The sequence below is a fragment of the Mucor velutinosus genome, assembly GCF_035048745.1.
Source record: "Mucor velutinosus strain NIH1002 chromosome Unknown tig00001544, whole genome shotgun sequence".
Classification (NCBI taxonomy): Eukaryota; Fungi; Mucoromycota; class Mucoromycetes; order Mucorales; family Mucoraceae; genus Mucor; species Mucor velutinosus.
In genome coordinates, this window is record NW_027041908.1 from 1,429,484 (window position 1) to 1,452,133 (window position 22,650).

Here is a 22,650-nt window from a genome sequence, read left to right on the forward strand (position 1 = left end):
TTGGCCTTTTTTTAACAATATCCTCTGTTTATGGTGTTTACCGTCGTGTGAAATGTTGGTGCAACCAGATACAAAACTTTTGATATCAAGCAAAACGAGGTTTTTGTTTGTTATCTTTTGATTGTAGTGTGCCAGAGATGCACGCAAATGCGATTTCATAGTGAAGTACAACAAGGCGCCATTTATATGATTTTGAGTGCAAATACCATCTCATCGTTACTTCTTGTCTAACTGTATGCCTTAATGATTTTTTTAGCACAATGTGGTAATTTTAACTCGATAGAGAATATTTGTGGAACCACGCAGAGTTACTCTAAAATTCATCATCCATATTACATTATTCAGAGTGAGCTTTTCCTTTTTCCTCTCTCTTTTTCATTTTGTTCTCGCAAATCGTCCTATATAGCTCTCTACGTTTGGATGGATTTTATAAAACGCTTTCACTTCATCCAAAAGTTGAAGGACAACAACAAAAACAGCAATAATGCAACTTCATTGGGACAACAGAAAAGTAAAAGATCAATCTTCAGTCATCACAATAATGATCGCCTTGTGTCATCCAATGTACATGATGCCAAGCACCCGGATAGCGATGATGATGAACAAGATGATGATGATTACGACGAGTACAACAGCAACACACTGATATTCCGCCAAAAGCCGTTGCATGCGATTACCATAGCAACGGCAAATACTAAAAAACCCAGGACACCAGACACTAGCAAAAGCAAAAGCGCCCGCCCTACACATCAGCTCTACATTCAGCATCAAAAGAATCAAAGTTCAACCGTGAAAAGCCAGTTGCTATCATTATCATCGTCGAATGACGTTCGGCAACACAAGCAATTGAGTATAGCTTTTGAGGGCAAAGGAACCAAATACATCAACAAGAATGAAAAGCAACTGCCAGCAAAACATACTCATCACAAACAAGAGAAATCAGCAACGCAGCATCCAAAAAAAGTAAGTGCATGGGCATCCAACGCTGGCATTGCAAGGTGTACTAATCAGTAATTTCCGTATAGACACTGTGAGTTTCCATATAATTCAATGGCACGTTTGACATATACTAATGGCAATGCCTCACATAGATATCAGGACTCGACATTGTATGCACCATTCACTGAACGTCCAGAAATCATAGAAGATGATTATATACCCTTACCAACTGTCACCCGAAAATACATTGATCCACCACCGGATGTATTGCTTGATTCAATACCACCATTCCATCATACCCACAAAAGACATCACTCCAATTTGCTCGATAATGACAGCACCACCACGAGTACAGTAGCATTATCACCGACAACTACAGCTGTTGCTCCCTTACAAAAACCAAAGAACAAGCTGGTCGTCGACACCAAACAACTGGATGACACATCCGTTGCATTTATTGGTGCCTGGCTCTCTAGAAATTCTGCCGCTCTCGAGACCAACAATGTCGACATCCAGCAATCAATCCACAAATCTACCACGTTTTAAACCCGCATTGGCATCTTGTAGACAGCATAGATTGATTGGCCCGGGTTTTATTGAATGGAAAAGGGAAGATTTACTTTTATGGGAGAGTCACTGTTAGTCAAATGTGTATAAAATAAACAGGGTTTGCTTCTTTTTACAAGTATCTCAACTTAACATGTCAAATACGATTACTCCTAATAACCCACCTTACCCTGCTTTCAGAGCAACTAATAAAGAGAGTTTTGCCTATGAGACCACGATTCGTCGTTGGCCCATTATTATCGATAGCGCTATCAAGGATGTCAAGCAGACAATCGCAGAGACTTTTGCTGAACGCGCTCAAGAAGGCGCCAGTATTGTGGCAGCCTTGGAAGCCATCAAGCAAGAATTGGTTGACGAAAAGCCTTTAAGGTGAGTACAGGCGAGTAGATAGACATCGATCCCTCTTGACATTGAAAGCAATATCTAGACCTATTCAAGATAACAAACCTGATACTGCCAAGTGGAACAGACATTTGGAAGACTACTTCAAGGGTTGCACTTGGATGAATGGTACCTGGCTGTTCAATGAATGCTATCTTTATCGTCGCATGGCTGAAATCTTTTACAACTCTCAACATTGGACCGATTACGATTGTTTCGAACGCCAAAAGAACGACACTTTCAAGGGATCCTACGGTGCAGTATTTGATTTAGCATGCAAGATGCCAGAGCTGATAAAGCCAATGCCCGAGGAGAAGCTTGAGATTGTGTACAATGAACTCATTCAAATCTGTTTGTGGGGAAATGCTACTGATTTGAGTCTGTTGACCAACATGTCACAAGCGGATATCGAGAGATTACAAGCTGTTGAGAAGGATCACTTGGCTACACGTCGTCGATTCATCTTGGTGGATGACACTGAAAAGCTATGGCAAAAGCTCAAGTCTCTCAAGGGCGGCCGTGTTGATTTTGTGTTGGATAACTCTGGTTTCGAAGTGTTTGTAGACATGATCTTTGCTGACTGGTTACTGCAATCTGGTCTCGCTGGTAAAGTGGTGTTCAACTGTAAAACAATGCCTTGGTTTGTCTCTGATGTGATGCCCAAGGACATGCCTATGATGTTCAAAAACTGTTTGGACAGAGATTTCTTCCCTGCCAAGGATGTCAGATCTCAAGAGGATGTGGATGCCTTGGAGACTATGGTTCATCGTTGGGAGCAATATGTTGCTGATGGCAAGTTGGTGGTTCGCTCTCATGATTTCTGGTGCACAGGTCTCTCTTACTGGTACATGGAGTCTGACGCCCCTGACCTCTTTAGCGAGATGAAGCAATCTGACGTCGTGTTGTATAAGGGTGATTTGAACTATAGAAAATTGGTGTTTGATTGTGATTTCCCTGTTACTACGCCATTTAAGGAAGCCATCGGCCCCTCCATGGCAAACCGCTTTACAAACATCATTGCTCTGCGTACAAACAAGGCTGATCCTGTTGTGGGTCTGACTGAAGAGACCAAAAAAGATATTGAAGGTAGAGCAACTAGACAAGAATGGCGCTTCAGTGGTAAATACGCCGTTGTAGAATATAACTAGATACTATTGTTGAATAAATCTATATGTGACGTTATGGATAGGAGGAGGATGGTTCTAGCAACAAAGTCTCTCTACTATACAACTTTTTTTTATTTGAGATTTTTACTTGGAATAATCGTAGAAACCCTTGCCAGATTTGCGACCCAAATTACCCTCCTTGACGAGCTTATTCAAAATTTGAGATTCCTTGAGAGGAGTATCCAATGATCCAGCCTTCTCCCAACCATCAACAATGAACTTCATGGTATCCAAACCGACAAACTAAACGAAACAAATAATGGCATTAACAACCAAATCAATCATCCCTGACACACACTACCCAGACTTACATCCGCCAATTCCAGGGGACCCATGGGCATACCAGCTCCTAACTTCATGGCAGTATCGACATCAGCAATAGAAGCTTCTTCGCGATCAATGACACGCATAGCTTCCATCATGTAAGGCACCAACAAACGGTTCACAATGAAACTAATAAGATAGAAAGCATTGAGTCTCCTATTCAAACTAAATGGTCATTATAAATCTGATTTACCCAGGAGTATCTTTGCAAGCAACAGAGGTCTTGCCAACCTTCTTTGTGAATTCAGCCAAATCAGTATAGACTTCATCAGACACCTTGTCAGTACGAACAATTTCAACCAACTTCATGGCAGGCACAGGGTTGAAGAAATGCAAACCAGCGAAACGTTCCTTACGAGCATCGCTTGTAGCCTCAGCAATTTGAGTGACAGGCAAGGAAGAAGTGTTACTACAAAAGATGGTATCCTTGGGAGCTACCTTATCCAATTGAGCAAACAACTTTTGCTTGATATCAATGTTCTCGACGATAGCTTCGACAATGAGGTCAGTTTTGGCAGCTGCCTCCTCCACGTCCTTGGACAAGGTGACATATTGAAGCGTTTCATCAATGAATTGCTTTTGCTTGGCTTCATCATCTGCAAACTTCTTGCGAGCAACGCGCTTGAGAGACTTGGAAATGATGCTTTTACCGTTTTCGAGTGCGGCATCTGTGGTATCAATCATGGTGACATTGTATTTAGCTTGAGCAGCTACTTGGACGATACCAGAACCCATCAAGCCAGCACCGATAACAGTGACATGCTTGATGTCTTTGAGCAACAAGGAAGAGGTGGAGAATCCACGTTGAGTAGCGAGCAAGGGCTTGGTCAATTTGCTGCCAAAGGACATCATTTTGTAGAAGAGGTTTTGAATAAAGAGAGAGAAACGTAAATGAAAAACAGAAGCAAGCTATAATTTATTGGGTTTTCAGCTCTTTCACAAGTAGTCATTTTCACATGCGTGGGTGTTTGTGTGTTTGTGTGTAGGTACACCCAGGACCAGTTGTGGTGGACATGATTGGCGCTTCAATTCATGCAACCTGAATTTGTAGCCCCCCCGCAATAATGCCAACATCAAGGTTCAACAGAGAGAGAGAGCGCGCGTATGTAGGCTTTGGTTGATAAAAGCCATTTATTACCGTCGATTCCATTCCAGCCCAAAAGAAACACATCAAGGGCATTTATATTAAGAAATACCGTGCCAACTCATGAAACCAAATACCATTTGTATAAAAAAAAACTTAATTTTGTTGGTTATCACAGCAGATCACCTACTATGATGTGACAGGATCAACCAGCGCAAAGGTCAAAGTACAACTGGTACCAAGGATAAGGGTTTACATGGTACCATGCAAACACACAGCCCGAAATGGCAGCTTCAAGCAGTGTTCGATCGAGTAGGCGGCCGCGTTTTTACTCAAATAGAACACACAAGCAGGGAGCTCTAGTAGTTGCCCGCCGACAACCTATTACATGACTCATAAGCTCTGATTATTTGCAAAGCAAATAGCAACAGAACTACACATATAATGGCCAGCTTGTTCTGAAAGCTAAAACAAGGCTTACGAACCTGCCTTTATTTAAACCGTAAGAGAATTTCTCCTCATCAAGTACAGTGGCATTGATCTATTGGTCCCAGGAAACCTGAAAGAGATTCCTACTACTCAATATCACACAACAACAAGAGTAAGATAAAGAGGAAAAAGGAAAAAGCACTCCAGCATCCATCATGCCTTACTACATGATGACTATAAGAGGTCCTGCTGATATAAATGCATCTGAGATTGTCCTTGATACTGCTGATGCGTTTTGTTTAATGTTCCTGAATCGAGCGTTTTGGGATTATGCCAGTGATTTAAAAGGGCGAAAGGAAATTGCAACATCTATATCTCACCAAAGATTTAAACATCTGGATATATTCTTTGATAACAGCCAAGAACGGTTCAAGCAAGGGAAAAGGTAAAATAGGCTATCAAGCAGAGAAGGTTTACCGTAGATTTTGCTTTTTTCTCAAGAACATCCGCAAAGGTGATTAATTGACACATGAGATCTTGTATACTGGATCGAGGGCGAAATGAAGCTTCATCCCTTACAAAAAACGGTCATCTATACTTATCTATGGAAAAAACAGTTCTGCATTATCTCACAAATGCTCTTTATGGAAGACTTGGATCAAAAGGAGGTGCTCCTGTAGATAGTATTGCATAAAAACCAAAATTTGCTTGTGTACATGTGGAAGACTACATAGATATCATGATGTTGTCTATGCCAAGCTTGATCTTTTCCGTTTATGTTGGCTCAGTTTGCTATACTTAATTCTATAAGCAGAAATTTAATTAATTGGAGGATGTTATCTTCCTGCATTATACTAAGCTGTTCCATATTTTGCTACGATGAAAGCTTTAAAAAGAGCTGTAACGAAGTCCTAATACACCATGAGCTTCTGCAAACATTGAGCAAACAGGCTCGCAAGCTAATAACTGCATGGCTCACTTTGACCTTATTCTACTCATGAGACGAGTGATCTTCAATGAAATAATGCTTACATTACCTTGGATTATTCAAATGTACGCAAAACACAGAGTAATGTTGATGTATTTAAGCCATATGTTCTCCCGTTAAAAGCTGTTTTAAGCTGCCAGGTTAGCACCAAACAGTTACTCTCATCTGGTAGTTACTTTCTGACACCCTTGCCCAACTTTTTTGGGGACCAAAAAACATGACCAAAAAGCATGAGGTACCCCTCATGGTTTTCATCGAAAATCAAACAATCGCATTTTTTTTTTACCTTGAAGATGATGACTTTTACTATGGTATGTATTACATCAAAATGTTGCTATCGATCCAAAGCAACCCTTGAAACGTCATTTGTGTATCTTTTATATGTAAGTTTTTGACATTTTTGCTAGAAACCTCATTTCATATTTTTTGATATTGCTCGATGCGTTTATTATAAACATCTGCCATAAGCACCATCATTCGATGCGCCTTGAAAAGCACTCCAGAAATGCATTAGAAAGTATAAGATGATCATCGCATCTAATATAGTCCAATTCTGCAAAATAGATCAACCGAGTCGTTTTTAGATCAAAATCTGTCCAATCTGGAATAGACGTTAAGCGAGAATTCAATTGATTTTGAGTGCTTCTGATATCAATGTAATCTACGATCTTGAAGCTAATATAAAGAGGATTGCAATTTGAAAAAAGTATTATAGTAGCTTATTCTCTCTACTTTTGCCTGATTCTGAAGCACATTTTGTTTCTGACACTCGGATTAATCATTGTTTATTACATATTCAAATAAATGGCCTAATATGAAACGCAAACTTTCTTGCTATTCAAAATTGCAAATGGCACTTGAGGTTTGATGTACTGTACATTGAGATACCACTACTAGGCTATACTATAGCAGCCACTAAGGCAATGCTATAATACCATATACGCTTGGGAACCTAATGCCAAATGTCCATTTTATTAAAGTGTAAGGGCCATCACATCTCCTGTTACTAGGAATTTTTAGCAAATAGATGGCAATACTAATTATGAAATACATGTGAGGTTTCTACTGAGCACTAACGAAGACAGACAACTGGTTTATACATACACACTTTTTTAAGAATCATGCAAATACTGTATTTTGAGGCGGCGTCATGTCACCCAAGTGTTCTACAGGCCCAAAAGCAGCGGATCAAGATTGCCTTTTACTTGGATACACATTGTAAAATATAGCTTCAAATGGGTTTGCTTGCACTACTACCAATATGCTCACTCTAATTGAACGATGACTTTTTGTTTGTTTGTTTTCCGTGCAACTTGTCTACATTCTTTTCAAAGAAGTAAGAGCATATCCTGTTGGTGACAGTAGCACCAGAACTTTGACAGCTCTGCTTGTACATATAAAATAGTGAATACATGTAATTTATATACTGCAATCACTGCAAAACTATACTGATAAAGAACCCGTTATTGTTTACATTTTGCTCGAACTTTTCAAATCCAAAGCGAATCAAATTGTTCACTTTCCGTTATCAACCGAATACAAGATGTAAATGTAAACAAGCTGACTGTGTTTAATCAATAAACGAAATAAACCATATGAGTTTATATCATATCTTGTGTGTATACAGTAGTAATAATGCATATCATATTGTAGGGCAGTTGAAGGCGATTCCAATGGTATTAGTTGCATTGTCTCTGGATGCCAGTAGCGTTCAGAATTGCGTTTGAAGTGTTTTTTGCGTGTCTCCTTAAATTGTTGCTACTGTAATCAAGGTATAAAAGGTAAAAGATTTCTCTCTTTATCTCACGTCCTTTCTTCATCTTTTTCTTCATCTTTTTTTTTTTTCTCTCAAAAACAATAGACGCTACTAGAAGACTGGTGATCATGTAAGTATATTTGTCTTGTCTGCACATAACGGATGGTAACATGCTCTGAATCAGGGTGGTTCACAATACAAGGCTTATGGTATTTCAAGACTGGTTCTATTCTACTTGACGGCTTTCTTTGGATACTTTTGGTTCTCTTTGGATACTTTTGGTTCTCTCTGGTTCTCTCTGGTTCTCTCTGGTTCTCTCTGGTTCTCTCTGGCTCTCTCTGGTTCTCTCTGGTTCTCTCTGGTTCTCTCTGGTTCTCTCTGGTTCTCTCTGGCTCTCTCTGGTCCTAGTATATAGATATTTATATTTATTTGGTCATATTCTTTCGCATGGGGGATTTTTAAGGGCACACTCTGAGGTTTTCAAGTCTTTGGTACTTTGTCTTTTGAGAGTTTCGTGTCTTTGGTGTGAGGGTTTCTCTAGTAAGTCTTCTGGAATGAGTCTTCTGTAGTAAGTCTTCTGTAATAAGTTTTCTGTAGTAAGTCTTCTGTAATAAGTCTTCTGTAGTAAGTCTTCTGTAATAAGTCTTCTGTAATAAGTCTTCTGTGTTGTCATGTGTTTCCCTTCCCCCATGCCTACTTTCAATTTTTGGGTTGAGATTGGTCTCCACCTTCTCGTGGTTCAACCTGTAAGCTTTTTGTAAAAGCAACCAAGAGAGACCATTATTTTTTACAATAAATAAAATGAAAAACTATACAATACACATTAAATGCGTGTGCCTGATATGAAGACACTTTAATAATGCTGCTTATTATATCAATAAAATATTTTATTTGCCTGGAAATATTCATGTATATATATCTTGGTCAAGTAATGTGACAGATCTGCCTGAAGCATAGCACTGGTTTCAGCGTTAATAGCCAACATGGGTCCTTTCATGCAACTGGAAGGTTCAATAGGAATTATCAGTTACAACGATTAGTAACCGCGCCAAGCCTCATGAAGCATTTTATGAATTTCTACAGATCAATATTGATATGAGATGCAAAAGATGTGGGGTTAACTTTATTAAACAAATGTAATAATGAAACAAGATAGTAAATGATATAAGCAAATCAGTGCTTCTTGGCGTAGAGAGCAGCATTGCGACCAGCAGTCCTACCAAACACAACACATTCCAAAAGAGAGTTACCAGCCAGACGGTTATGGCCATGAACACCACCAGTGACTTCACCAGCACCATACAATCCAGGAATAACTTTACTATTATCTTCGGCTAGGATGGCAGCGTCTGTATTCATATCAAGACCGCCCATAGTATAATGTACAACAGGAGTGATTAGACCAACCCAGTACGTAGTAGGACCAGAAAGAGGACTAGGAAAGAACGTCTTTCCAGTGCTATCAGGCTTCTCTTGTCCAACATGAGTGTCGTACTCCTTGAATTCTTGTTCCAATTGTTTTACATCTACATCCAACACTTTGGCTAACTTCTCGAGGCCCTCTGCTTGTGTAAAGAAACCCTTAGAAGCGTAGAATCCCAATGTACTCTTGCCAAAGCCTTCTACAGCTTCATCAGTCAGTACCATATAAGCAGCAGCATACGTTTCAGGCAATGTCTTGCTCATGAAACTGTTGGGACGAGAGTGGATCGTACCAGATTGGCGATTCACAGCAGCAGTGACTTTATCACGCAAGGTCAACTCATCTGTGAAACGCTTACCCTCGCCATTCAAAAGAACACCGCCATAAGCTCGGAGCGCTTCAGGAGCCAAGAACTTTGTAGGAGCAGTTGGGTTACTGGGATCAACGAAACCTGTAGGATGCACTTGCACTTGATCCTATCATTTTTCATCCAGCATGTCATTAGCTTTTCAGATTGCAATGCTTTATAATAACTATTTACCATATCTCTCATGCCTGCTCCAACTGCCAAGCCAAGACGTACACCTTCACCAGCAGCCCAGGGGCCATTTGTAGTGGCTGTGTGTACCAGCTGAGGAGCAAATTCACTCAGCAATGTGCTTTGACCGTCAGGTAAATGCTTGCCAGTTTGTCCGCCGAAACCACCGCTTGTCAAAATCACAGCATCCGCCTTGATTACCTCTTTTGATTCCTTTTCTGTCTCGGGGTCCTTCTTTACAATCTCGACACCTGCAACAGCATTGTTTTCCATGACCAAGTTGGTGACACGAGTATTCGTGATGATTTGAGCGTCAGCATCATCAAAGGAAGTAAAACGCTTCTTGAGGGTCTCTACTAATTTCCAACCTACGGGTACAGGACGACCATTCTGAGCAGGACAGCGAAGGGTACGACCATGAGAATGACCACCGCAGCGAGAAACGACAGACAGGTCCAAAGAAGGAACACCATCTACTTCACTCTCCTTGATCAACCAATCCAGAGCGGGTCTGCTTTCATCCACTAACTTTGTGACAAGATCCTCATGACTAATTCCAGCACCAGATTTGAGTGTATCTTGGATAAATGCTTCACGAGTATCCTTGCTCAATGGTTCGATGGCATTGATACCAGAAGTAGCCTTCATTGAATTGCCACCAATGTTCTTCTCCTTGTCAATCAAGATAACTTTGGTATTACCTTGATTATGAGCTTCTACAGCAGCAGTGAGGCCTGCTAAACCACCGCCCACAACGACCACGGTATTTTGTTGAGTATGAGACATGTTTGCTGGAGACGAGATGAATCTATTGTACAGATAGTAAAAAACAAAAATCAGCAGAAAATTTGTTAATAACTTCATTACGAAAAGAGAGGAAAAGAAAGGGTTGATGGCTGGCGATAGTTTTTAAAAAGAATGTCGGGTCCATTAAGGGCGTTTGAGACATGACGATGATGCTTGGAATGGCATGATTTTTTCAAATGTTTTGTAACTCATACCTTAAATTGGTAATCTGTGATTTCCAAATAACCAGTTTCTGTAGCTGATGTATTGGCGGCTTGTATGCTTTGGACAACAGTGATATTGGTGATATGAGTTGCCTTGAAAGTGGTATCAAAGGCTTCATTTCTGATGCGAGGATGACTAATCCAAAAGCGATCCAAAGAGAGAAGAAGAGTGATTAAAATAGGTTTTACACTCATGTTCCACCTTTGAATTCAAATGTTTGTTTCGGGGATCAGAGGGACGTTCAGTCTAGCATTTGCATTACCATCAAGTTTATTATCAAACTATCTTCACTATAAATACTGTGAAACATTCAAAAAAAGTGGACAAGCCAACCATACCCTTTCAAAATTTTAAAGAACTGTGTGCCGTACAAGGTGAATAAACCCACTTGCAAAGCCGGCAATGGGGAGGGGGGGGGGGGTTTGGGGGAAGAATATAACGCGTCTAATCCAACACTTGATAACATAGGTCGATATGAGAGCTTGATCGCAGCAAAGCAAAGGAGCAAACCTATGACAACTAAGCATCCAATCCAGCATTTGATGGCATTGATCTATACGAGGGCTTGATTGTAGCGAAGCGAATATGCAAAACCATAGTATCTAAGCTGCAAATTCGGGGTTTTATTTCCATTATTAATAAGCTTACCAGCAACATAGCGCATCAAAATTTGCATGAATCAGCTCTACCAAAATCAATATGCCTCCTATTCGAATTAATAATTGCTCAAGCTACAGAGCTGCCTTTCCAGTAAGTTGCAACTACCAAAGATGTGATTTACGCCGTGTAAATAAACTCTATAAAGCAATACATAACCAAATTTGACAGCTTTCAAGCCTTCATATCTTGACATGTAGACTTTTATGAGCCATCAGAATGATGCCAAACAATTGTACTTGAGTAGTAGTAACTTCCTGACATCTTCGCTCAACTTTTTGGGACCAAAAAAAAAAACATGGCCAAAAATCGACCAAAAAGCATGAGGGGTACCTCATGGTTTTCATCGAAAGTCAAACGATCACATTTTTCACCTTGAAAATGAAGACTTTTACTATGGTATACGAGCCTTTCAGCACTTCGGGTGGTTTCCTGACCTACGCTTCGCTTCGGTGGAAACCAACCTACGTTCAAACGGCTCGCGCTGCCGCGGGCCTTTGGCTAATATCCCAAAATTAATATAGCTAAAATGTTAGAAGAGGAACCCTGATTGTTGATTGATATGTAATCACTAATCGTATGAGTGTTTATGCTTCGGATGGTTCTCACCGAAGCGTAGCAAAGGTAGAGAACCAACCTGCGCAGCGGCAGCTCGTGCTACTGATTGCTCTTGCGTATTTTATCAAAATACTGCTACTTTCATTTTGACCCTCCACTTACACATAGTAACCCTTCATATTATCTGTGGATCTGATTCTTATGTGATGTTCTACATCCATATACACGTAGCTACTTCATATACGGGCAAGCAGCATACTGGTATTCCCACTTTTTAGTCCTTAGTGTCCCTAATACAGCAAAATATGAGTGCATTTGAGCTGCATTTTCTTGCGTTCAAGGCCGTTTTAGATCGTCAGAATAGCCCCAAATGGTTGCTTTCATATGGCAGTTACTTTCTGACACTTTTGCTCGACTTTTTGGGGACCAAAAAAACATGGTCAAAAATCGACCAAAAAGCATGAGGTATCCCTCATGGTTTTCATCGAAAATCAAACGACCGCATTTTTTATCTTGATAATGGAGACTTTTACTATGGTATATCTTGAATCAAAATGTTTCTATCAATCCAAAGCAACCTCTGAAATTATCTTTGTGGGACTTTGATATGTAAAATTTCGACATTTTGGCCATAAATCTCTTTTCATATTTTTACAAATCATTCAATAAGTGAATTCAAAACATCTATTTTACTTAGTACCATTGGAAGCGCCTTGAAAAGTACTCCAGGAAAGCTTAAGGAAGCATGGGGTGATTATCATACTTCACTTAGTCGAATCTGCAAAAATAGCTCGATCGAGTCCAAAATTATCAAAATATGTCCAATCTGGAACAGACTATGATTCTGGGTTTGAATTAATTTTGGCTGGTAGGGCCAGCTGGAAAACTCATGCCCTTTTCATAAGGCAATACAGTAGTAAATGCCCTTGAAGCGTATAGAAAGTAGGTGGCAGGTCATAGCACTATCGTTTATGATGATATTTTATTGCCTTCTATATCGTTCATAATGATATTTTATTGCATTCTATATTTAATAACGTTAGTCTGGACATTGACAATGCATGGGTTGCATAAAATGTCTGCAGTAAGTAATGAAATCTCTGAGGCTCTGAGACGTCGCTCAAATAAAACATTGACAGCACTGAGCAGAGGAAAGAGGGTAGAAATTACAGTGGTTTTTGTTGATTGATTGTAAAATCATTATTCTCATATGAGCCAGGTCTGATAGATGCCTTGAAACTCAGGTTCCATATTAGGATTGTAAAGTGCAAAAGTACTGAACATTTATTATGTTATGATATGAGCCAGGTCTGATAGATGCCTTGAAACTCAGGTTCCATATTAGGATTGTAAAGTGCAAAAGTACTGAACATTTATTATGTTATGATGATATATGAGCCAGGTCTGATAGATGCCTTGAAACTCAGGTTCCATATTAGGATTGTAAAGTGCAAAAGTACTGAACATTTATTATGTTATGATATGAGCCAGGCCTGATAGATGCCTTGAAACTCAGGTTCCATATTAGGATTGTAAAGTGCAAAAGTACTGAACATTTATTATGTTATCGCTGGCTTCATCCACTTTTGCACCCATCCGATCCCACTCCTCCTACCAAGACTTCTCTTCCTTATCTCCGTGTCATCCTCAACTTCTTCCTCGCTACTCCCTCATACCCCACCTACCACTGGTCTCTCCTCTTTCCTGCCTGTAGGCCATCAAGCGCCAGAAAGGTCATCGCTCCTCTCTACAACATTCTTCGCGCCGTAGATACCATTGTTCGTAAGTTTGGTGTCTGTCATGTTTCCTTCAGTACTTGTCTACGCCTGCCATTTTCGACCTTGGTTGAACATAACCTTCCACCCAACCATAGCTTATCGCCTACATTTCGCTCACCAAAGGAAGTGGTAAAACACTACCCCAGAGTGCTTCAACTTACAGGTAATGATGTTTTCATCTTTGATACCACCACTCAAGCTCTTCAACTTCGCACTTCGGTCATTGGCCTACCCCACCAACCCACCAGCTTACGCGCTATCAATTTTCTTCAGGCTCAAAACCTACTGCTCACCAACTTCATTCACTTCAACATGTTGCTCCTTGTCCCTCGTCCAAACATCACACATATCGACCTCTCCACCATCACCAACTATTCCGATAGTATCAGCCTCGTATCCACCCTTCTACTCTCTTTATTGGCAACTTCATTTTCTTTTGAGTCTCATTCATTCCTTTTATCCCTCCCTACTAATCAAGGATTCAAATCCCTCCCCCTTCACACTAACCCTTCCTCTTATTCGTCCCCTTTAGGTGTTGCCAAATGGAAGCAGTTTTGGACTCTCCAGATTCCTTTGAATGCTCGCAATACTTGGTTCCGGATCCTTCATGAAAAAGTTACTACTCGTCAATTATTACATCAACGGCTTCGCGATTCATTTACCCCGTACTGTCCTCACTGTCAGTCTTCGTCACCCACAATCCCCACCATCATCGAAGATACTGAGCACTTCCTCTTTTCCTGTCCTCGAAAATTGGACGTCTGGCGACAAACTCTCTCTCTTTACATCTCACCTCGATTCTCTTACTTTGCGTACGAGGAATACATTGCCATCCTCCACCTTCGCCTCGATATTGACCGCTCATCTCATGAACTTTTTCCTGCATTATCCGTGTTCCAGGTCTTTGCTTGCATCCAACAGGCTATCTGGTCTGCTCATTACCGCCAAGTTTTCCAGCACGTCCCTTTCATCCCGTCTACTGTCATCCACTCCATTCATCGTACTCTCCTCAATTTAGACTCCCAACTTTCCTTCGATACAATTATCTGAGCTTCCCCTTATATCCTCCAGTCTTTATATCCCCTCCCTCTATATTAGGTGACGATTTAAGGACTTTAAATAAAAACAGAAGTGCCTACTTCCTTATAAAAAAAAACATTTATTATGTTATGATATGAGCCAGGTCTGATAGATGCCTTGAAACTCAGGTTCCATATTAGGATTGTAAAGTGCAAAAGTACTGAACATTTATTATGTTATGATATTAATTCAAAATGTTTCTCTCGATCCAAACCAACCTCTGAAACCACTTTTATGAGGTGTTCGTATGCAAAATATGGGTATTTTCGCTAAAAAACTCATTTCAAATTTTATTAAATTACTCAATAATTTCAGTCAGAATACTTATCACAGTTAGCACCATTGTAAGCGCCTTGAAAAGTACTCCAAGGATGTATTAATGGTAGGGTGATCATCACAATTTATATAGTCGGATATCACGAAATAGATTAAAGAAGTCGAAAAAAGACGATATCTGTCCAATCTTGAACAGAAAAAAATAAGCTGAGTTTGATTTAATTTTAGCGGCGGTATTACTGCTGACTGACCTAAATGCTTTTCTGTTGATGACAATGATGATTGCGATGCTGATTAAATAGGGGAAGTGGAGTTGAAAGGACAATTGCTTAGCACAAATACTTTTTTGGGGAGATTTGCCTCATGAAGGTGTCTTTTACAATGACAATATCTCAAAAAAAGTCGCAGTAGATTTTACACAAGTCCTGTATTTACTTCTGAACAGCTTTATGCCGCCATCTTATTAAGAGCATCAGCAACAGTGAATGATATGGCAGTTCTATTATCAGAAAATGGCAGTTGTGAGATACAAATGCTGCATAAAATTTGAATTTTCTTTCACGTTGTCCCAATAATAGGCTTTGTTTGATGTCAGTGTAAGCAAAAAGGATGCTGAGGGAGATAACTCCTCTCCTCCTCCTGGCTCTGATATAACCTTTCTTTTACTAACTAATTATAAATGGCTGTTTAAAATCTACTTGATATACCAAAATTTTATTATATCTGATTTAAAATGTCTTTGGCGAGAGCCCACAGGGCGACGCCGGCATCGAGCGTAGCGAGATAGATTGGCTAGTGACAAGAGTACTATATAAATCTGTGATTACAACATGCCGTGAATTAGATCTTCATCCATTTGGCATTGTATTTCTTGACAATAGCCTTGGCTTCATCAATATGACCATTCTCAACTAAGATCATGACTACACCACGAATGGATGATTCAAGCGCAGCAGAGATCCAAGCATGCTTGATGTCAGTGTGCTCACCGACAAAGACAAGTCCATGGTCCATCTTAAAGTACGAGGGCATGTAGAGCTTATGTTGACCTGGTTCAGGACTAGCCCAAGAACCAGACTGGAAGGGGTCCAAGATCCAGCAGCGACGATCATAGTTGCCTGTCCAATATTTCTTGACTAAATCACCATGGAGCTCTGTGAAATCCTCAACAATACGAGAGACATGTTCATCTTCGGTCATGGAAGCAAATCGGAGACCCATATCGCCACTAGCATAGCTAGCCAAGACTACACTGGGGCCCTTGGTGCCAATGTTGTTAGCAGGATAGCAGATGCTACCTGATAGCAAATCAGTGCTATCACAACCGCCTTGAATAGGACGATCCAATTTCTCCCAGAAGCGTTCCTTGAATTCAAGAGCCACTTTACACGCTTGACTGTAGCCAAGGTTATGAATAGCTTGGTTCAGGGTATATTCAAGTTGAGGCAGGTGCCACGTACGGACAACACTAAATGGAGCAGCAACAATGACATTATCGTACTTCTTTGACTTATACTTTGTGTCATAGGGCGATTTTTTCCATTGTACAGACACCTTGTCACCATCAAAGTCCAACTTACTGACACGGATACCATAGGTTATCTTCTTGCCAAGGACGGGACCGAATGCCTGAGGAATACGGTTTAAACCACCTTGTACAGTCTTCCAGTTGGTAGCTTTACTAAAGGTAAATGTATCATACATGTTCTCCCAGATTTGACCAGCACCCAAACCAGTAGCATAATCAGTAGCATTCAAGCTTAATCCCATCTTGTTGTGCAGCCATCCCCATTCAGACCAATCGTCATAGCCTTCTTCCAGTGCCTTTTCATGAGCAGCGTAGAGATCATCACCCATCAACTTGAACCAATCTTCAGTAAAGAACTCGGCAGTAACATTGTTGGTCACTGAGGATAAAGAAGAGGTGTCTGCACTCTTGGGAACTATGGAAGAGTTGGCTTGCACCTCGCCGACGGTAGGAACTCTGCCATCAGGAAGACGGAAACCTTGGCGATAGTACAAGTTGCTATGATGATTTGGTTAGCTGTCAGTACCTCGGAGCAATACAAATGTATAATACTTACTTGGCACGGCTTTGATACCATTTTATAAACTCAATCTTGTAGGATTTGTCATTGAGGGCATTCAACTCATCAGCAAGTTGAAAGACAATCTGGTGATCAGTAATGGGAAGAGTCTTGCCTTCGTGTTCAAATTCAACAGGGAAACGCATAGGGCCCATTTCTTGATAAGCGATGCCAGAGTTTCCAAAATAAGCAGTGCGAACTCGACTATCAGGATACATTGATATGAGCACCATAAGCATATATGCATGGATTTGCAAGTAGCTTACCCGCCAAGCCTATCATTAGCCTCCAAAATTTCATAGTTGTGAAAACCAGCTTGATCCAACAGAAAGCCGCTGAACAAACCAGACATGCCAGCACCCACAATGCCAATTTCTATACTATGCGTTAGCTTGTAGGACCTGGGCCCAGTGTTTGTTGCACTTACTCTTGTTTTTGCTGGAAGCATGAGCACGTTTGGATACCTTTTTGTTCTTGTGGTAATCAACAGCGTCAAAATACATGTCAGATAGTTCCGGATGACCACGCTTGGTAAATTTCTTGGAAATGGTATAAGGTTCGCTTTGGGCAATGACATTACCAGAGGCATCTTTTGCAATGACGCAACCCGATTGAGCATCAGCAGGTACATGCCAAGCAAACTTTTCAGGCTGAAAGTCGTCAAGCACATCAAATTGATCAATTTCATGAGCAATTGATCCGTCCTCACAGGATCCATAAGAGAGAGTGACAGTCCCTATGATGGATTGAGAGCCGTAATCCCAGTAGATATTGGTCAATGAATCAGCCTCAAGTGTAGTCTTAATAAGGATCTTGGCATCACTTGTGGCAGACGAAGCTGGAGCTGCAAATGCTTGCAGAGCTGCAGTGGCAAGTAAGAAAAGGGATGTCTTCATGCTGTTACAATATGATGTAGTTGTAAAGATGAGAAACACAAAAACATGCTCTTCTATTTATATGACTTTGCATCTGTGATGCTCGTCTTGCTTATCTAGCTTGCATTTATCAACTTGGGCAGATAGCTTTCTTGACAGCAACAGAAATAATCAATGTATAAGATCTATCGTAGTCAATGGCGTCTCCTATCACTGTTGAGATAGGATAGGTTGTATTATCTGGTTTTCTGTCCAACATGAACTTATAACTGGTCAGCTTGATTCATTGGGCATTCAGCAAAAACGGGGATACTACCTGTTGATTTATAATGTATTCTGTTTACCAGAAACCTGCATTGAAAGTACGCGCTTGTTCAGAGTGCTCCGAGTGATCGGCTGTTGCACCAAATAATCATTGATGGATACAGATGTCTACCGGGAAGGCGCCAATGGAATTCAAACGAGCTTTATCAATGGTTTATATCAAGTATTTGCTCGGTGGCAGCTATACCATTTGAAAATTGTCAAATCCAAACAAGCATTTGCTTTGCGGAATTTGCAGAATAAATTTGTTACCCTATTTGCGAACGGTAAACTGCAAATTTCGCGTTGGAAATAATAGGAGATAGGGAAAAGAAATACTAAGATATACAGTAGAATAGAGATTTAGCGCCACTGTCTGATCTCGTGCCGCTAAAACTCGGTAATTTCTTCTCCATTGATAATGTTGCCAACTGAAAATATTCTAAATTGCGTCGTAGAATCGTTACACGATTAAATATACAGTGGACAATGTAGAAGATAAGTCCATAGATTGACTCATCTCATGTCTGACAAGGTATATTTGGAATGTTAACGACTACAACAAGTGCTGGTGGTTTGAAAAGAAAGATCAGAAATACGGCCAGCATGACATTGTGCCATACCCACTATTTCGTGATCAATTCAAGTGCATGGCCACGTACATCACTTGTCTAAGCAATTTGTCTCGTATATTTATCTCGATATATGATTTTCATATAGCGAAGAAACTTTATCCTCGTCAAGCTTGATAAGATACCAATATATTCCTGCCAAATTTCGATGGTTTTTCCCAGGTCCATTATTTAAGGTTGGCTGTGTATCATCTATCATTTACGTATTCGCTCATTCAAAGGTAAAAATGCATGCCTGCATACCATGAACGTCTGGCATAGCGCAAAACACTGTTGTCGTAGATGGTGGTCATCAAGATATGTATTAGATATTGCCAATTGAGCTACTTTATCTGATCAACACGACACAATCAATCGTATTAATACGTCATTTAAAAAGAGTTACACAGTTGCATATCCGGGTCATTGAAGAACTGGATTCTGTGTACTTTTTGATTAGAAATACACAATGATAGTGAATTTGATTCTTTTCTCGGCACCATTCTCCCCGCTTATATCTCTAGTTTTTCTTGTCTCAGAACATGTGTTATCAATAGCCTCTAAAACACTATGGATACTGACCAAATTTGCCTCATAGCAAGCAAACTAGTTTTGAGAACTGATTAGCTAATGTGCCTGAATCAAAAAACCAAGCACAGGTTTTTATACCAAATCATTGGACCCAGGTTTGTGAGTGTATATTCACGACTGAATCCTTCAAAACCAATTAGTCTATTTTAAATGATGAATACATTTTCTGATGCTTATTATAAAAGCATATTAGGCGAGCGTCCTCGATCCTTAAATTCATCCTGTAGCGTTCTTAGATTTCTTAAGGCCCGTACTCGTTGAACAACTTGTTTCTTCTATTGATCAGATCTTGCAGATGAAAGGGAAAAGCATTGCTCTAAAAAGTATCATCTCTTTTACTACCAATTGACATTCTCTAGTATGACAAGGTGCATGTTTCGTATAATGTATACTTCCATCTTATTATAGTTCAAGCATATCATTTTCCATAGTAGTCATTGCTTTCGGCCCTTGGCAAGCTTATATAGAATTCATATGCGCATCAATCGGTACTAGTCGTGGTAGTTGATCTACAAGTTGTGTTTAGATAAGCCTGCTTTTCACATATTTTGAGGGTTTTCAAGAGAGAGTATCCACCAAACAGTACTACTAAACCTATAGCACTATTCACCGTGTAATGCCAAAAATTGCCTATCAATTGAGGCCTTACTTAAAGCTTTAGCATCAATTTTCGTGAATCCACAAGGCCGAATAGGTCACCCCCCAGCCAAGTTGGCCAAAAATGAATACTCAAGACTAACTTTTGCTACAGTAGCGCATATAAAATTATCTTTATGCATTGCTATAAACCATTGCACGCCCTGAATTTATTTCATAGACTTGAGCACCACATGGACGTTTCTCTGCTGTTACTGAAGTAAAACGTGTTTTTGTCACTGTAAACTCCAATATGGGGGCTAAAAAATCAACATTTCAAAAGAAGCATCGTAGGTGTCAAAACGAGAGCTCATTTTGTAGAGCAAACACCGGGGAGTAAGGTTCAATTAATAGACAAAGTGGGTTGAATTGACAGTTGTACAGATAATAGCGTCGAAACATTGGTTATATTGGTTTTGTTGCGCTTGATTGCTTAAATATTTGACAATCAATGTAGCGACTGAATATCCGGTCATATGCGAAGCAACTGTTCAACGTGATCATATAATCTTCCTGATATGGAACTCTAACATCAACATAGCGCTTGCAAGAAAGCTATACCCCTTCATTGTCAAAGTGCGCAGCACGATTTTGAGCGTTGTTCGCCATAGAATACGAAGCAAGAAGGTATGACTTACTAGCGGTTTTGGCTACAGCGTTTCTCAACGTCTTATCTATCTTTCTGTTACTCTCAGTTATGAGGCTATATTTGACTAGAAGCAATCCCATGCGCAATCCAATAAAGTTATTGACAGCACAGTCTATCCAGATCAAACAGCTTAACGCATGTAAGAAATACTGATTCCTGTGGTCGAGACATGCCAGTTCCTTCCAGTGATTTATCGAAAGCAAGGTCAAATGGTTTTAAGGGCAGAAACATTTCGGTGATGGGCTCCAAGGTGAATATCGTCTCGTATCAGTTGATTCATATTACAAGCAAGTGTTTAAATCTTGGGTCCATATGCAAATGTAATGAGTAAATCAAATTCATTTTAACCCCATATTAAATGGCTTTGGAGCAGGGCGTACAATGATGTCAAGTCTTTTTAACAGACGTTCATCAGGGACACACTCAATTGCCATCAAATCACTTTTTAATATTGCATGGTTACAATAGAGTATGATAACAAGCTGCCTAGCGATGGATTGGAATGTTGATAATGCTACATCTCACAGAATCCCTTATCCCAATTGCTCAATACAAGTTCCCAATGTTATTTCGTGAAGTATTGCATCAGCATTAAAGTCGATTGTTCAATGCCAATGCCAAAATGGCATTCTATGCGTAATTGAATGATTGATTTCCTTGTTCTCTTATCAGGTAACGTACACATTTTGGATCCAAAGTGTGGGACGACGATAAATTTTTTCTCTGTAGATCGGAATTCATGTTTTTCTGATCTGTGAGGATTTCGAAAGAGACATAGCGGTGGCTTTGGATGCTTCCAAATCAACCAATCGCACCCAGAATGTGACTATATCAGAAAGGTCAACAGAAAATTTTTTCAAGAGGTATAAAAGGTCAACAGACTTTTGCAATGGGTATTGCTCCTCCTCTAATTATTCTTCATTAAAGATGGAACACCAAGTATGTACTTTGCACATGACATGTTGTCTTGTTGAATTGCATCTCTAACCACTTATCATTAGACCGAGAAGGCTTTCCAAAAGCAAGCTGGTATTTTCCAAAACTCCAAGGACTCCAAGAAGCGTAACCAACGTTGGTTCAAGGAAGTTGGTTATGGTTTCAAGACCCCCAAGGAAGCCAAGACCGGTACCTATATCGACAAGAAGTGTCCCTTCGTCGGTGAAGTCAACATCCAAGGTCGTATCCTCACTGGTATTGTCACCTCTACCAAGATGAAGCGTACCCTCGTTGTCCGTCGTGATTACCTTCACTACGTTCCCAAGTACAACCGTTACGAGAAGCGTCACAAGAACATCTCTGCTCACGTCTCTCCTGCTTTCGATAACGCTGCTATTGAAGCGTAAGTATTTTTTGTTTGTGTCTATGTGTGTGTGTGTTCGCTGCTCGATTTCATCACTATTTTGTTCGTTAAGAAACAAATGATTTGCGGTTTTTTTTTCAGTATTGAAAAAAAAATTTTCATCAACATGTCGTTTATGGGATGTTGATGTTGTGAAAGTAAGAGGTTTTCGCCAAACCCGCTAGAGTCTAATCACTTTAGTTTACTTGTTTAATTACTTTCCATCATGAATTCTTTGTATAAAAGAGAAATCATTTTTTTTTTTTACGCAAAGAGTTATTTTGACGGATGAGGTAGTTGGTGAGGTAGCGGCTCCACCAAGCCTTTGATTCCAATCATACTAACAATCTATCTATAGTGGTGATGTCGTTACCATCGGTCAATGTCGTCCTCTCTCCAAGACTGTTCGCTTCAACGTCCTCAAGGTCTCCAAGGCCAAGAGCGCTGCCAAGTCTTTCTCCAAGTTCTAAATTGATTTTTGAATAATAAAATCTCTTTATAATCTAAGCAATGTTTAAATGTCATAAAAAATTTTCTTACCCAATGTTGTTGAGCTGATTTGGATCGATCTGAATCTACCGAGCGAATAAGGAGAGGGCCAACT

At 40.0% G+C, this 22,650-nt stretch overlaps 7 protein-coding genes across 7 annotated transcripts; 4 read left to right on the forward strand and 3 right to left on the reverse strand.

Moving 5' to 3' along the window:
- Window positions 1-420: 420 nt before the first annotated feature.
- ATC70_005780 (uncharacterized protein) lies at window positions 421-1,485 on the forward strand (the record flags this gene model as incomplete). Its single annotated transcript, XM_064825063.1, has 2 exons — window positions 421-963; window positions 1,099-1,485. 2 exons carry the CDS (start codon window positions 421-423, stop codon window positions 1,483-1,485), a joined length of 930 nt encoding a protein of 309 aa, XP_064680440.1.
- Window positions 1,486-1,639: 154 nt separating this feature from the next.
- ATC70_005781 (AB hydrolase-1 domain-containing protein) lies at window positions 1,640-3,035 on the forward strand (the record flags this gene model as incomplete). Its single annotated transcript, XM_064825064.1, has 2 exons — window positions 1,640-1,875; window positions 1,934-3,035. 2 exons carry the CDS (start codon window positions 1,640-1,642, stop codon window positions 3,033-3,035), a joined length of 1,338 nt encoding a protein of 445 aa, XP_064680441.1.
- Window positions 3,036-3,137: 102 nt separating this feature from the next.
- On the reverse strand, window positions 3,138-4,229 carry ATC70_005782 (uncharacterized protein; the record flags this gene model as incomplete). The annotated part of the gene is made up of 3 exons (XM_064825065.1): window positions 3,138-3,296; window positions 3,365-3,506; window positions 3,571-4,229. 3 exons carry the CDS (start codon window positions 4,227-4,229, stop codon window positions 3,138-3,140), a joined length of 960 nt encoding a protein of 319 aa, XP_064680442.1.
- Window positions 4,230-8,807: 4,578 nt separating this feature from the next.
- ATC70_005783 (uncharacterized protein) lies at window positions 8,808-10,381 on the reverse strand (the record flags this gene model as incomplete). The annotated part of the gene is made up of 2 exons (XM_064825066.1): window positions 8,808-9,533; window positions 9,599-10,381. The coding sequence occupies 2 exons, from the start codon at window positions 10,379-10,381 to the stop codon at window positions 8,808-8,810; spliced, it is 1,509 nt and encodes a 502-aa protein (XP_064680443.1).
- A 2,968-nt stretch (window positions 10,382-13,349) lies between these two features.
- On the forward strand, window positions 13,350-14,649 carry ATC70_005784 (uncharacterized protein; the record flags this gene model as incomplete). The annotated part of the gene is made up of 1 exon (XM_064825067.1): window positions 13,350-14,649. A coding segment is annotated over one exon (1,300 nt), but the record flags the coding sequence as incomplete, so codon positions are not given.
- Window positions 14,650-15,795: 1,146 nt separating this feature from the next.
- ATC70_005785 (uncharacterized protein) lies at window positions 15,796-17,938 on the reverse strand (the record flags this gene model as incomplete). Its single annotated transcript, XM_064825068.1, has 4 exons — window positions 15,796-16,981; window positions 17,040-17,246; window positions 17,309-17,417; window positions 17,470-17,938. The coding sequence occupies 4 exons, from the start codon at window positions 17,936-17,938 to the stop codon at window positions 15,796-15,798; spliced, it is 1,971 nt and encodes a 656-aa protein (XP_064680445.1).
- A 3,696-nt stretch (window positions 17,939-21,634) lies between these two features.
- Window positions 21,635-22,516, forward strand: ATC70_005786 (uncharacterized protein; the record flags this gene model as incomplete). The annotated part of the gene is made up of 3 exons (XM_064825069.1): window positions 21,635-21,646; window positions 21,709-22,046; window positions 22,405-22,516. The coding sequence occupies 3 exons, from the start codon at window positions 21,635-21,637 to the stop codon at window positions 22,514-22,516; spliced, it is 462 nt and encodes a 153-aa protein (XP_064680446.1).
- Window positions 22,517-22,650: the final 134 nt, after the last annotated feature.